The sequence below is a fragment of the Pleurotus ostreatus genome, assembly GCF_014466165.1.
Source record: "Pleurotus ostreatus strain PC9 chromosome Unknown scaffold_8, whole genome shotgun sequence".
Classification (NCBI taxonomy): domain Eukaryota; kingdom Fungi; phylum Basidiomycota; class Agaricomycetes; order Agaricales; family Pleurotaceae; genus Pleurotus; species Pleurotus ostreatus.
The window spans coordinates 1,431,716-1,444,415 of NW_023503163.1; the positions used below are offsets into that span (position 1 = coordinate 1,431,716).

General features: G+C 50.4%; 7 protein-coding genes across 7 annotated transcripts; 3 read left to right on the forward strand and 4 right to left on the reverse strand.

The window, feature by feature from the left end:
- Positions 1-131: 131 nt before the first annotated feature.
- Positions 132-1,912, reverse strand: PC9H_010826 (uncharacterized protein; the record flags this gene model as incomplete). Its single annotated transcript, XM_036780319.1, has 3 exons — positions 132-455; positions 514-840; positions 896-1,912. 3 exons carry the CDS (start codon positions 1,910-1,912, stop codon positions 132-134), a joined length of 1,668 nt encoding a protein of 555 aa, XP_036627702.1.
- A 637-nt stretch (positions 1,913-2,549) lies between these two features.
- On the forward strand, positions 2,550-2,921 carry PC9H_010827 (uncharacterized protein; the record flags this gene model as incomplete). Its single annotated transcript, XM_036780320.1, has 1 exon — positions 2,550-2,921. One exon carries the CDS (start codon positions 2,550-2,552, stop codon positions 2,919-2,921), a length of 372 nt encoding a protein of 123 aa, XP_036627703.1.
- A 540-nt stretch (positions 2,922-3,461) lies between these two features.
- PC9H_010828 (uncharacterized protein) lies at positions 3,462-4,200 on the forward strand (the record flags this gene model as incomplete). Its single annotated transcript, XM_036780321.1, has 3 exons — positions 3,462-3,549; positions 3,606-3,681; positions 3,729-4,200. 3 exons carry the CDS (start codon positions 3,462-3,464, stop codon positions 4,198-4,200), a joined length of 636 nt encoding a protein of 211 aa, XP_036627704.1.
- A 541-nt stretch (positions 4,201-4,741) lies between these two features.
- Positions 4,742-6,121, reverse strand: PC9H_010829 (uncharacterized protein; the record flags this gene model as incomplete). The annotated part of the gene is made up of 8 exons (XM_036780322.1): positions 4,742-4,826; positions 4,885-4,995; positions 5,051-5,138; positions 5,194-5,371; positions 5,429-5,620; positions 5,674-5,766; positions 5,819-5,942; positions 6,000-6,121. The coding sequence occupies 8 exons, from the start codon at positions 6,119-6,121 to the stop codon at positions 4,742-4,744; spliced, it is 993 nt and encodes a 330-aa protein (XP_036627705.1).
- A 549-nt stretch (positions 6,122-6,670) lies between these two features.
- PC9H_010830 (uncharacterized protein) lies at positions 6,671-9,640 on the reverse strand (the record flags this gene model as incomplete). Its single annotated transcript, XM_036780323.1, has 11 exons — positions 6,671-6,735; positions 6,996-7,296; positions 7,352-7,615; positions 7,665-8,183; positions 8,237-8,484; positions 8,533-8,648; positions 8,702-8,810; positions 8,867-9,055; positions 9,104-9,279; positions 9,326-9,408; positions 9,458-9,640. The coding sequence occupies 11 exons, from the start codon at positions 9,638-9,640 to the stop codon at positions 6,671-6,673; spliced, it is 2,253 nt and encodes a 750-aa protein (XP_036627706.1).
- Positions 9,641-9,722: 82 nt separating this feature from the next.
- PC9H_010831 (uncharacterized protein) lies at positions 9,723-11,375 on the forward strand (the record flags this gene model as incomplete). The annotated part of the gene is made up of 6 exons (XM_036780324.1): positions 9,723-9,915; positions 9,967-10,099; positions 10,150-10,332; positions 10,383-10,653; positions 10,706-10,850; positions 10,906-11,375. The coding sequence occupies 6 exons, from the start codon at positions 9,723-9,725 to the stop codon at positions 11,373-11,375; spliced, it is 1,395 nt and encodes a 464-aa protein (XP_036627707.1).
- A 129-nt stretch (positions 11,376-11,504) lies between these two features.
- On the reverse strand, positions 11,505-12,645 carry CET1 (mRNA-capping enzyme subunit beta; the record flags this gene model as incomplete). Its single annotated transcript, XM_036780325.1, has 5 exons — positions 11,505-11,687; positions 11,740-11,858; positions 11,917-12,190; positions 12,247-12,296; positions 12,351-12,645. 5 exons carry the CDS (start codon positions 12,643-12,645, stop codon positions 11,505-11,507), a joined length of 921 nt encoding a protein of 306 aa, XP_036627708.1.
- Positions 12,646-12,700: the final 55 nt, after the last annotated feature.

The following is a 12,700-nucleotide window of genomic DNA, read 5'->3' on the forward strand; positions in this document are numbered from 1 at the left end:
TTTTTCACACGACCACGGGGCCATGTCACGCCTTTCCTCAACTTCAATGTTCAGAGACCGTTCAAAATTCAATCTTGGACATGGCTGCCGGACTACTACATTTAAATACGTTCGCGTCAATTTCATCCGCGCTAGAGCCTGGCAATGTTCCCAATGGTTACCAACTTCGGCGCGACGGAGCTCAGCAGGAAGCCTTTGTATCCGTTCGCTGCGCTCTCCTGGCAAAGCTGCGTGTATAGCGGCAAACCTCCCGGGAAGCTCAAACACTCGACCTTTTTACCGGGAATATTGGCGCCCGTCCACCAGGACTTCGCTTTGGTCCATAAACCCTTTGCACATAGATCATTCACGCGTTGGGTCCAAGCCGCCTCTGCTTCGCTTGTTGGGTCGATCTTAGTGGTACCGCCACCCCTTAAATCTTTGAGACATTGGACAATCCAATCGCTCTGTTGCTCCTTACAAGCGGACACTGGGTTAGCCGCAGATATCTCGATTGTACAAATTGGTGCTTACAAGACAAGTTGGCCCATTTCCAAAGGCTGTCACCCCATGGGCCCCGTAGACGAAGAACATGTTGGGGAAACCCGCCGACATCAAGCCGAGATGCGTCTTCAAACCGCTAGACCATTTCTCCCTCAGAGGAACACCTTCAGTGCTCTTGATGTCTATCTGCGTTAGACTCCCCGTGATACTATCGAATCCGGTGGCAAGAACGATGATATCGAACTCGTGTTCCTCTCCGTCTCCCGTCTTTATACCCTTTGGCGTGACTTCGGAGATGGGTGTTTCATTCACGTCAATTAGGGTCGTATTAGGTTGGTTGAAAGCGTCGTAGTATGTCTGCAAATTATGCGTCAGTTATCCTCAAATACTGACTTCGGGTGAGAGGATCGACCTGTTCCAAAGGTAGTCGCTTCGTATTGAAGGGATGGGGTTTAATTTGCGGTGCTAGCTTTTCCTTCAAACGCGGGTCATGGATGCGTCGGCGAACCTTGTCTCGCCAGAATGCATATACCCAATCGTTAGCCTCTTCGTTGAAGCCAACCTCAGAGAACCCTCCCTTCGACACGTGGAATCCTCCCTTCACCCATAGCCCCTCGTACAATTCCTGTCTCTCTTGAAGACTCATCTCTGACATTTTCTCGCCTACGTACGGGATGTCATGCCCCGAAGGATGGGTCCTGCGTATCACGAACGCTTCTGCCTGTTTCTCCTTGAACTTCCTCCGCGCTTCCTCGTCGAAAATCTCCTGATTCATCGGCAATGCATAGTTCGGTGTGCGTTGGAAGATAGTAACATGCTGAGCGACTTTAGCAGCCTCCTCGAAGACTTGGACTCCACTCGCCCCCGTCCCCACCACCCCGATCCGTTTGTCTCTCAGATCGATTCCCTCTTGTGGCCAAAGCGCGGTATGATGGCAGATCCCTTGAAAGGTCTCGAGGCCTTTGATAGGTGGCACGTATGGCTTGGATGCAAAACCAGTACACATGCTTAGGAAACGGGGACGAATGGTTTCCCCCACATGTGTCGTTACATTCCACCGGTGTTCTTTGTCGTCGAAATCTGCGGCGATCACCCGGGTGTTGAAACGTATGTCTCGACGAAGACCGAGCTTCTTATCTGCATGATAGAAATACTGTCGGAGCTCCTTCCAATCCGGGAACTTGCACGAAAAGCTCCAGTCTTTCCATATTTCGTCGATGGAGAGCTGATACATCTTGTGTTCGGAATCGACACGAGCACCCGGATAACAGTTCCAGTACCACGTCCCGCCCATATCGCCGCCAGCCTCGACAACCTTTACCGAGAAGCCTCGGCTACGAAGGTGGTGAAGCTGATATATTCCGCTGAAACCTGCACCGACGATGAGGACGTCAAGGTCTCTAGGCGACGCTGTGGGATCGCTAGTCATGGTGGTAGACTGCAGGGCAGCTTGCTTCCCAGTGGCGTATCTCAGATGGGCATGTATTACGATCGATTGGTTGCCCCCGTCGCATCGCATGGGAACTGCAAAGGCTTTCTCCCAGCTATGTGTGGTGTTTCTTACTCATCAGAGGCACCTGGCCGATTGATGTCATCGAAGGTCCCTGGACTGGACAATTAGGGAAGTACGTACAAAGGTGTTTGCACTCCGCGCGATTCACCCGGTGCATTGTCTTAATCCTGCAAGGTTTGTTTCACTTGTGATGTCTGGTGTGTACTGGCGGAGTATCTGAATCGCCAGAGTGCCATAAAATGCATCGTGAGAATGAGGACCATGAGGGCGTCAAATGTTCAAAGAATGAAGGCTGCTATTTACTAAAGTGAACGATGAGAATGAGGACGTCAGAATCGGGACCAACTACCATCAGGGTTAGCGCCGTGGCGTTCCCCTTTGGACCGTCTTGGCGGTGTCGATAGCGCATTCATGCTCATATTCGACAGGGGCGCTAGTCTGGTGGCTGGTCCATTACTCACGCGTTACGCTTACTTAGGCCGCAACTGGCCCCATGCCAAAGATTAGCGAAGCTCTAGCATTGAGAACGTTGTCCGTAAGGATTCTAGTACAGATGACGCCACTTAAAAGCAACATCGCGTCTTCAGTAGATCCTCAGTGCACTCTCCTCAGTCACCTCTCTTCAGCAGTAAGCTGCTTAGTCTTGAAAGATGGCTCGCATCTGATTGGGTCCACAGGTCTTCCTAACATGCAATTCATCAAGACCGTTGCTTTCGCCGTTGCCTTCGTTGCCGCCATCGTCGGTGCGTCCGAGCTCATGGAAGACGGCAAGCCTTGCCCCAAGGCGGGAAGCTTGTGCACTTTATCTAACCCGAAGGCCTGCTGCGCCGGCCTCACTTGTACTGCTGCAAGCGGAGGCACTAGCGTTGCGGTACGTGGCAGTCATCATGCTACTTATCCTCTACTTACGCTTGATTACTCCTAGACCTGCGAGTAAATTATTGCAATATACCTGCATATCTTACGTCATATGCATATGCATAATTCATAATTGGCTGGCAATATACAATGGTCATTCGACTCATTCAAACTAATCGTGGTCACCATTCAAAATACTCGTCCGTGTACCAGTCTCAAGGCCTCAAGCTCAAGCCCAAGTAATGTCCCTCTATGTCTGCTCAAAATTCCAAGACCTATAGCGGTGCAAAGCTATATAAAGATTTCTGTAACTCTTTCTGGGTCAAAGCGCTTCCGAGCACTTTCATTTATTGCGGTAATGACATTGGTAAACTAGCATTAATATGGCCTAAGCTAGGACTATATACAATCAAATTACTTCATGACTGCAATGCAATGCAATGAGTAATATGTTTTTGTTTCCTCTCGTGTATTTTATCCGGGAAGTAAGTGTAGTGGAGTCACGTGGTATTAGGTCGGTGCAGGGCACGTTGCGCGGCGCACGAGTGACAGATTGCCTCTTCCTCAAAACAACGCTTTGCTCATCGCAACGGCCTATTGCAGCAGGATGTCAGGAACACTCCTTCTGATGTCTCTTGTGCTAGGATTAGGCTCGTTCTTGGTCGGGATACTCCCCTTGTCGTTTGCATTCTCAAGTGAGTATGTTGTCTACGCGCTTTCGGGACGCTGAATGGACCCGGATGATGCGTAGAGCTTCACATTTCCATGCTTTCCACCCTTGGGACGGGTCTCTTAATCGGAACGGCCCTCGGAGTGATCATTCCAGAGTGTGTATCTCAGTGTTCAACCCGAAGACTCAGACTCATGCTCTCAGAGGTGTTGAAGCCGTCGTCTCGTCGCACCGCCACGCGCGCGCTGGAGAAGCGGAGGCTGGCATACCCACATCTATGATAGCCCTCTCACTTCTCACAGGCTTTGTCTTGATGCTCGCTGTAGAGCAGGTCTTGGCACCACATTCACATTCCCCATCATTCGGCCCCGTTTCACTCCATGAACACAGTACGCTTGAATTTGATGCGGAACTAGACGAGCTCGCGCATGTCGAAGATGCCGAACGTCGGTCGCCAAGGCCCGGATCTCACGAAGGTGTCGAGGCAGCGCAGCAGGGGCGGGGTCATGCCATAGCTCTTACATTAGGTCTCTTCATTCACGCGCTGGCTGATGGTCTGGCCCTTGGGGCATCGTTCTTGCCCACCAACCAATCCTCGTCATCACAACCCTCCGAACTCTCCTTCATTGTGTTCATGGCATTAATGGTTCACAAGGGCACGTCTAATTTTAGCTGACTACACAAGCGCTGATACTGAACACTGCGATTTTTTTGTTTTACAGCTCCCACAGCCTTGGCACTAACAACATCTTTGTTAGCAACCTCTTTGCCGCGCCCCGAATGTAGAAAGCATCTCGCCTTGTTTAGTGCTTCTACCCCCGTCGGCGCCATCCTGACGTACTATCTCATGTCATACCTGTCGTCTGGGACTAATCACACTTGGACTGGGGCGGCGCTCCTTTTCTCCGTAACTGATATTCGCTTATTATTCTGCATGGCTCACTAACGCACTCGTAGGGTGGTACGTTCTTGTACGTTGCAACAATCTTGCAGCCCGTCTCCGGCCACAAAGAAGACCTATCCAAAGGAGCGAGAGTAGGACTCATAACCTTGGGTATGTTTGTGCCCTTCACGCTTAGCAGTGTGCTTGGACATGGACACGAACACTAAGTATTTGGCGATGATTATACGCTCTATGAACTGTACAAGTATGTACATACATTATCAGGGAGGTGGTAGAGCTACAGGTCGTGAGATAGGGATTAAGATACAGTGGCTTAGACTTTGTCGACGGCCCCAGGTCCAGCGGGGAGCATGTCCCGCTGTGCGGATGGCGCATGGGGTCTGTCCGACTTTTTATTCCTAAACGTTGAACGTGTAATTAGAGGGGTAGCGGTGAAGATGAATAGGTAAAGCGTACGTTTTGTTGATGAGGCTTTCATTTCCTTGGAAGATGAAAAGATCATAAAAGATTGTGCCCAGTTGCGCACCGACAATTGGACCCATGATAGGACACCAGAGCCAGTATTGGCTACGGACAGCATCGTTAATCTATGTAAAGTGTTGTCAATGCAGAGATGGCTTACTTGCGGAACGTGAATACAGTCTTCCCATAGCCTGCCATAGCAGTGAGGAGACGAGGCCCCAGGTCGCGAGCAGGGTTGAGCGCGTAACCTACGGAGTTTCAGCAATGTATCAGATACAATCATGACAGAGGAGTCAAGCGCACCTGTTTGCATGCCGAGGGAAGCTCCGATGCCAAGAATGAGTAGGAAAAGGACCAGTGGGGCAAGCCCCGCGGGAGGTGGACAGTTTCTCTTATCACCGATTGCTAGTACAACGATGAGCAACACCGCAGTGGCCAGGACCTCGGAGAAGAAGCAAGACACATTGGAAAGATAGTCCAACTGCAAGCGTACATTGGTCAAATACGGGCAAACGATGTCCAAATTGGTCATGCTTACAGCATATGTGGAAAAGAGCCCAGCAGTGTTCAAGGTGCGGACACCTGAACCTCCTTCGAATATATTGATGGCATGGTAATAATTTGCGTAGACCAAAGCGGCACCAGCCAAACCGCCCATAACTTGTGCAAAGATATACCCCGGCACCTTGCGCCATGGGAAATCCCGCCATGTAGCGAGCGCTATAGTCACCTGCCCGATGTCAGAACTCCTCACCGTGATTATAATGAATTATAGAAACATACCGCTGGGTTGATATGGCCTCCAGAAATTCCACCAGACACCCAAACCCCCAGAGCAGTACCGATCGCCCAACCAAAATTGATAGAAAGGTAATCCTAAGAAACATCAGAGACGTCGACTTGTTTTACGTCTAAGTGAATGACTTACTCCCTTCGCCGAAGAAGCTACACCGGAGACACCAGACAGAACCACTTGACAGTTTACGCCGTTCCCAAACACGATGAGGATGGCCGTCCCAATGAACTCAGCAGCCGGTTCTCGGATCATATCTCTAGTGATTCCGTGATGTTCGAGAGGCTCTCAATTAATGAATACAAGGGGTACACACCGATACTTTGCCCACCAATTCAGTTGTACGGAGTCTTCGTCCCCCGGATAAGCCAGAGCTTCGACATCGTTCTTCTGCGCCTCCTCCCAATGTTGTGTGCTGTCGCTCTGCGTTGAGGACATGAGAAGTTAAATGAGTTGAGTGATTAGCGGAGCGGAAGAGGTAAGGATCGCGGAAGTGGGGAAGTGGGGATGTGATTAGTGGAGCGACCGTCAAAATATAAAGCGGGGAAGAGTGGGGGAATGAAGAGAGGAAGAGAGTAATGTTATTGGAGCGAACAGTCCAAGAAGTTATAGGGGTAGACCATATGGCTCATCTTTGAGGGTGATATCCAGGCAGGTTCAGCCACCGTGATTGAAGGACTAGACTCTGGCTCCCGCAACGCCCGCCGGTTGTTCTGAAATATTATGAAGAACCAAAATGTGCAAACACACGGTACACACCATGCACATGATTAACGAGCACGAGCAATGCGGGGATGCTGGAGTCTTCAAGCCCGCTTCCGCTTCATGATCGAAAGTGCGAATTTGAAATCACTAAAATTAAATTACGTCTAGATATGCGTATATTACAAGCCATCAGGAATGAAGAGGGAGGATGTTTGACAACGGAACGAACCGCGCAAGAAGTAAACTCCAAGATTTTGGTTGCTCATACGGGTCATATAGGTTTCAGTCTCGATTTTCGAGGTCTCCGCTGGATAGTTCGGTAGGTATGCGAGCGAAGTCGCGTCGAACTATCCTTATGGAGTGGGATTAGGGGACCTCGGGATCAGGCACTTGCAAATTGGCGGCCCCCACGGTTATAAGGATCAAGCATAGGCAGTCCAATGTGTACCGACCGTTCGGAGCTCGCGGCGGCCATAGGCGGCCATACGCCATCAGGGCATATTCAACATTCGCTTGGTACTAGATGATACAAGTGTTGACGGTAAGAAGGAGACCACCTAAACAAGCATCATTGGACGGAGGAAATTTCGTTGTACACTGCCTCGACGCACCTTCTGCATAGCAGCTTCGCCACCAACGTCCCAGCCTTCTTCAGCCACGCTCCTGATACAACCATCGACCAATCTACTCGCCATCTCTCCGGCTCCGAGCATCTCACCGGTAAATTTTCGCCACCGCATTAGATTCTGGACAAGCTTGATACGGCGCGCGAGGAATCGCGACCTTGCTGGAATAGCTTCTGGATCAAAAATCGGCTGCCGAGGGGCAGCGTCTTTGGAGCGAGCGATAAGTTCCTCAGTTTGGAGAGTTGCGCGATCGAAGACGGTATATACAGATTTCAGTAACGCCTGTTTGTTAGCTATGAGGTCAGCTTTGGTACCCTTTAAGGGAGGACACACCCACCTGAAATTTAGCGCTTCCTCGTTCAACGCTGACCTCCATTTCCTCTGCAAGATCAACGATCCTGCGAATATGTTTGCCTGAATATACATCAAGTGCCCCTCCTTCAATTAATTTGCACATGCGAGGTATGACGGCCGTGGATATCATGGATGAAACCAAGTCACCATCCGGCCCAAGCTCGCTATCAGGATTTGTGGGATCTCCGGGGCGAGAATATTCGTATAACCCTTTGTACCATTTGAAACCGTCGAGACTTCTAGGGTCCTGTTATTAAGTGTAAGTTGGGTTGTCAGCAAGGATCAAATACACACACCTCCATCACGTCCCATCCAACTATTTCCAAGCGAACCCAGAACTCCCATGCGCCTACGAGTCCTAGTCCTCCCCAGGCCCCGACATAGCTATCTGCATACTTCTCGCGCCACTCGCGCCACCATTTACTTTTGGCAGGGTCTTTGAATTCAGCAGCCCGCACATCTGCTAAGACATCGGCCTTGCGTTCGATCAACTCTCCCGAAGTATGTTCATATGACTCTTGCTCGGCAGGAGCTAGAGATGAATCAGTCGAGTATCCTTCCTCTTCTGTTTTTGATTGACGTCGGGCCCGGCGAGCCAAACGAGCGGCTCGACGTTCGCGGCGTAGTACGCTAGGAGGGATTAAACGGCCAAATTCATCTTTGGGGGTAGCATCATCGACGTTGGAGTTTGCTTGTCTCCCGTGGAAGGTTGCTAAGTCGTCTTCGTCATCCGCACGTCTGCGGTCTACGACGACGTCGAGACGTTGCTTCAACAGCGTGAGCTGAGCCTCTTCCAACTTCTCGAGTTGAGGATACTGTTGCGAACTGGTTAGGGCCAAACGTTAGGGAAAGATAAACGGAAGAAAACCTTCTCATCAAGGAATTCGGCAACACCCTCAACCCACTCATGGAAGCTATCGAACCAGGAACGCTTTAGTTCGGCCTTATCAACCATATCACGCAACTCTATTTCCCGCTCGTCGACCTCAGAACGTTCTTTGGCGATTGCATTGAGTGACGACGTGTTTGAAGCGTGAGACACGGTCAATTGCGATAATGATGCAGCCAGGCGAGACAGAGCCGGGCCAAGAGATGGAATCGGTGTGACCGTGGGGACTAAAAATAACTAAGTTGTAGGACACATTCGTCTAGAGGTCCACTTACTAGTTGCAGCTACATATACACGTTTGACTGGTGTATTTGATGCTTCTTGAGCTTGATTTCCACCTCGTCTAAGCTGCTCTTGCTCCCATTCCATTGTCTCGTCGTCCTCTTCTTCGCTGACAACATTGTATGAACACTGGGAAGCGGGCAAATATCGGTTTCAACTTACGCGTCGGCGATCATTTCCTTCATTGCATCCCTGCGTTTAGAGGCTTCAACCTTCCGTGATTTCTTCCCCAAAGCTATGCGCTCTTGTGCACTGGTATATTCAGCAAACTCTGAAGATCTCGCATAAGTTTAATGAGCAAGACGAGGCTAGGCGGAAGAGACAAACCATCATCTCCTTCACCGAGTTCATCTTCTTCACGTACGAGGCGGCTTTCTGGATGCGGTCCTTGGTCTTCAACACGACGGGTCACAGAGAGGGAAATGAAGTCATCTCCTGCTCCTGTGCCGCGCAAGCGTTCGCGTTTCTCCTTCGCGTTCTTAATAGTCGCCTCCGCAGGAATAGTTGTTTCGGACTCTATTGCAGGTTCAGCTAACGAAAATGGACCCCATTGAGGATGCGCACCAAATATATCCACCGTTTGAACATTCGATATAGACGTCTCGCCTACGTCCATCGATACGTCTCCATCATCGACAGCAAGGCGTGGCCGCGTACTCGGTGTGCTTGCTTTCAGCTCTGATAGATACGCGGAATCATACACAGGGCCACGACTTGCCAAAGTCGTCTGCGCGAGGGTACTGATAGGTCCTCAGCGTTGTCCAGGTCATGGTAAAGAATGCCGACCTTGACGGTGCTGCGTTGCGCCCCAGGATCAATTTCTGACTGAGGCTAGATTTCTTCACCTGAAATACCTCCCCATCACCCTCCTTCCCCATCCATTAGCATTCAGCTCTACGAGGCAAGTGAAACGCAAACCTCGTCTGCTGCACCAAAACTAAGCCTCGACTTGGGTTTCACTCGCCTCTTCAGCTTAGCTACGAGGGTGCTGGGTGATTCCGTTCCCTTCTCTGCTTCCTCATCGCCTGCCGTGGGGGATGTCTGGCGCGCTCTTTGCTTTGGTTTTGATTTCGTGCGTCTGAAGATGACTGGTTCCGACATAGCGTGTGACGCAGGTCACACGGCGTGACAATGACCTCGCGCGAAACCCTGGAATTCCCACGCTCCACGGTTAAATTGCAACATGTCAGAAGCAAGACCGCGTCCTCGACCACGACCTAAGCCAAAGCCAAAAGCCTCCTCCAGTAGCTCCATCAACGATTCCTCCACACAAGGGACCTCGAGCACATCCAACTTGCAAGATGAAGACGCGTTATTCATGCGCAACACGTCGCGTACATTGAAGGACTGGAAGGTATTAGAGCAGTTAGATGAACGTAAGGCACCTGAGTACTTCATTCCGCACTACATATCAAGCGAATGCTTAGGCGCATCGGCCAAACCGCCTCGTGCACTCGATAGCGACGAGGATGGGTCTCCAAAGCGCAGAGGCCGTAAGCGCAAGTCTGAAGAACAGGACCACCCAGTTCCCCGGTGGGAGAGAGACCAGGATATCATCCGGTAAATACTTTTAGCATCCAATGTTGTGTGGAAACTGAGAGCGTACGAAGCTTTCTCTCCGAAGATCCAGGTCGCTCTGATTCTGACGACGACGTCGAGATCGTTGAACATGGTCCTAGGAAAGGGAATAAACGCATACGCAAATCTGCTCGCAGTCGATCAAGATCAAAGTCCATCACCCCTCCTCCAGACATCCCTTTGCATCAACTTATTAATGCGCGGAACGTCGTTCGGTACTCGTCTCTCCTCTACACGTTTGAGCGTTCATTGACTGGCCATTTAGTCAAGCCCTAGCACCTGCTCCAAGACCAGCGTCCCCCACAGCGTTTGATCCAGATGAATCCACTGACACCATCATTCTTGCTCCTGAACTTGCTATGATTGCCAAAACTACCAAATCCCAAGCATCATTCCCCCAACTATCAACTGGCAGCTCATTTTCAGAGGAACCTGCTCCGCATGCTACTGGGAGCATCCTCATAAGCGTGCGCTGGAGGCCCCACCCACTCGACGCGATCGGCAAGGCCGAAATATGGGCGTTCAAGATGAATCGCGTAGGTCAAATGGTTGCTGCGAGCCACCCACCATTAAGATAGTCATATTCAGGATGACACGTTCCACGTGCTTTTTGACTCGGTAGCAGATTCCGCCAGTGTTCTTGTCGACAACCTGAGAGTCAGCTACAACGGCGTTCGACTGTTTGCCTCCGTGACTGCTGATGCCCTAGAGATGCCGCCTGAAGCCGAACTGGGTGTGTTTTCTTTCGAGATATGCCTGTCTGCCTGTTGCTAATCAGCCTTTCCAAGTTGCTTGCGACCGCGCAACATTCGAGTATCTTCGCAACCAGTCTCTACCCAGCATTGGGGGCGACATCAATGCCCTTATAGATGAAGAAGAGTCAGTAGCTGCTGCGGACAAATCCGATGAATCCGATGCAGAGTCCGAAGCCAGCCAGAGCGATACATTCAAACTGATAATCCGGTCGAAATTGACCAAGGATAAAGACATCACGTTAACTGTGCGCCCTACAACCAAATGTGGTGCCATCGTGAAGGCCTTCCTCAAGAAAGCAGGATTAAGCGAGCAATACCCATTAGCAGGAGAAGTCGGAGCTCCTGCCAAACCGCAACCCAAGAACAAGAAAGGCAAGGGCAGTAAGGCGGTAGCCGCAAAGGACCCTAAATTATCTATCGACGGCGATGAGGCTGATAATGGCACTCAGATAGAGGCATTCGATCTAGAAGATGGTGATCAAGTTGAAGTCGTTGGTTTGTAACCCATAAAATACAACACATACCATTCGCCCATTCTTCAATCATTCCCTGTTTATGTTACACTGCAGCTCTTGTAGGCACCAAGTAATAGGAACAATAATACCAGGCTTAATACCCATAAGTAAATCTGTTTATTGCCACCCGTCGTTGGAATTTCGGACGAGAATCCTGGCGTTGTTGACGAAAGCGCGTATCAGCTCGTCGAAGGCACTACGTTCTTGTTCTGAGACATTCGGATCGCCACGCACAGCCGCTGTCGATAATAACAGCTCTGAACGAGCTATCTCTATTTCAAGTTCGTGAATCACTTGAGGCTACCACATGGATCATCGGAATCGTGACTTCAGTATTTGGCAAGGAACATACTGGGGCATTGGGTGACGTTGTTGATGTTACTTGAGTCAAGTCAATTTTATACTCTTCGTGAGAGTAGCTGAGGCGATCTTTCCGCCTCGTCAGGGATGCTGATCCTACTGGGTGTGGAACTGGAGGGCAGTACACGATATGAGACGGGGTGCGAGTGCTGAACGTGGTTCAACGTACCTGGAACTTCCAGATTGACCGAAACGCGCCAATCAGCTGCTCGCTTGGGGCTGTAGATATTCAAGTCCCCCAGTCGGATTTTCTTCATGCATTCCTGGACTTTCCCAGATTGCTCCTCTCTCGTGACTCGTACTTTCTGTCGTTGGCCTTCGACTGGGTAAAAAGTGTCAATAAGATGCAAATGGTTGTACTCCAGAGGAGGAGAGGGGCGATTCGACTGGTGTGAAGTATTCATTAAGTTGTTCAGGAGATTATTGTAATGTTTATGTTGGTGCTGTGAATACCTTTGAGCCCATCGTACAAGATTCAAAGACGCAAAGAGCTGCCCACCATTGACATATTGGACTCGAAACGGCATTCTATAGTATCGGGAACTAGAACTATCGAGGGCATCAGCCTTTGCCATTCTACCGTCTATCATGCGAAATACGCACTTGTTTCCACCAGCACTGGTAACGATAGCCTCGAACCGGAAAGATCGCGCAGCACTCCAATTTTGGCCTCAACTTCCACCTGCCCCGGCATATTTGGACGTGTCATGATCATATGGTGAATAAAGTCTGCAATTTCCTTGATGAACTCGTCGAGTGGTTCGACGCCTAGTATCGATAACGACAGAGGGGGGAGAGCGTTGTGGTTCCCGTTCGGATTCTCGAAGTTGGAGGGCCCGTCCATGGTTCGTTTTGCCCGCTTGGCTGGGGGTGGGGATGGTGAATTCCTCCTTGACATTCGAGTTGGTTTTGGAAAAGTCGCGTTAGCGCCGAAGCGCTCATCCTACTGTCAC